At 36.1% G+C, this 1,736-nt stretch overlaps 1 protein-coding gene across 1 annotated transcript in view; it reads left to right on the forward strand.

Annotated features, from left to right (window-relative positions):
* SYT4 (synaptotagmin IV) overlaps nucleotides 1-1,734 on the forward strand; it is a 54,930-nt gene extending 53,196 nt beyond the window's left edge. The window contains exon 4 of the mRNA XM_012660006.1: nucleotides 601-1,734. Coding sequence (XP_012515460.1) covers nucleotides 601-922 — 322 coding nt within the window. The 3' untranslated portion in view covers nucleotides 923-1,734. The remainder of the gene's footprint in view (nucleotides 1-600) is intronic.
* The last annotated feature ends 2 nt before the right edge of the window (nucleotides 1,735-1,736 follow it).

The following is a 1,736-nucleotide window of genomic DNA, read 5'->3' on the forward strand; positions in this document are numbered from 1 at the left end:
AACCAGAGAAAGGCAACAATAATTGTGATGAGGTAGCATGATTTTAAAATCCACTCACTAGGAGTGACACAGAGAAGGTCAACATTGGGAAACAAAAGTTAATCCAGCAGGTGATTAAAGAACTAGAGAAAGGTTAAAATAAAAAAAAAAAAATTGTCATTGTGGAGTTGAGATCTCCATTTAACAGAAAAAAAGAGTCCAAAGTCAGAGAGCTAAAGAGAATTACGCAGAGTCATACGACTCAGTAAGGTTAGACGTTGTTTATACTTTTTTCCTTCTATTCGATTCCCTGGACTGAGTTATAAGGAATCAGAATGCTTCCATAGAACATTCTGCTTTCTCCATTTTTATGTTACCTCCTTTTCTTGCCATTAGAATTCCTTCTGTATTCTCTGATTTAGGACTGCTTTCAGTTATATAACACGATCTTCTTTATTTTCAATTTTGTTGACAAGAGAGAGACAGGCTTTATCCATATTTTCCCTTCATTCTGACTCTTTTTCATTGTTAACCGCATCTTATTGACATGGCATGATGTCAAAAGACACCATTATCTTGAGATCAGCTCTTTACCCTGTTTCTGTCGTTGTAATGCCTGTTATGTGCCATTGCAGATCCCTACGTCAAAGTGAACCTGTACCATGCCAAAAAGAGAATCTCCAAGAAGAAAACTCATGTGAAGAAATGCACCCCCAATGCAGTGTTCAATGAGCTCTTTGTCTTTGATATTCCTTGTGAGGGTCTTGAAGAAATAAGTGTTGAATTTCTGGTTTTGGATTCTGAAAGGGGGTCCCGAAATGAGGTGATTGGGCGGTTGGTCCTGGGTGCAGCAGCAGAAGGAACCGGTGGAGAACACTGGAAAGAGATCTGTGACTACCCCAGGAGACAAATTGCCAAGTGGCATATGCTCTGTGACGGTTAACATCCTAGCCATGAGTTGGAACTTAAGGATTTTTACTAGGCAAGGAGAAATTTTCTTTCTTTCTATACTGGATTGCAAGCTTATGACAGCAAGCTATCTTTTTCTGTTGTTGTTAAGAAATGGATTGAATTAGTAGACCAGAAAGTAACTGTAAATGTGTATCACGATAATTTCCCCCTTTATTAGAGGAGTTGGATAAATTTTCATAAGACACTCAATTTCCCCTGTAGATTACCAGTGATATAAATAGGAATAGTCAAGCATTTTATGAATACTGCAGCAGAATCCCAAATTATAAATGTGACAATTACATCAGAACATGTCACAGTAAATCCCTATGATTGTTATGATTTAAAAATGAAAAGCATGGCTACTCTTATGAAAATTCATCCGTTTTTCTTGAGGTTGGGGAAATCGATTTTTCTTTAAATCCAAAGATATTAAAGAAATGTTCTCTAGTTTGTTTTTAGTAGTTATGTCATGTGTAAATGATTGTCCTGCATATAAAAGTATCTGGTCATTTCTCTTTGGTTTGTAATTATTTGATACAATCTTATCATAAGAGGAATAACTTAGGTGCATTTTAAAAAGGACAGTGAACAAGCTAAAAAATTATTTTATCAAAGGGCTGAGTTGAAAACACTGTGGCTGAAATATGATTTTTCTTCCCCCTAAGGTTACATGTGAGTCAAAATATTGTAAAATATAATCTCACATAAGAACCATGGCCTTGAATTATTCACTGCCTGTGACAAGCCTCAGTGTGTCCTAAGAAACCCTTATTTACCTTCATGAAATTGTCAAATTAGCTAGC

The sequence above is a fragment of the Propithecus coquereli genome, unplaced genomic scaffold (genome assembly GCF_000956105.1).
Source record: "Propithecus coquereli isolate 6110/MARCELLA unplaced genomic scaffold, Pcoq_1.0 Scaffold647, whole genome shotgun sequence".
NCBI lineage: Eukaryota > Metazoa > Chordata > Mammalia > Primates > Indriidae > Propithecus > Propithecus coquereli.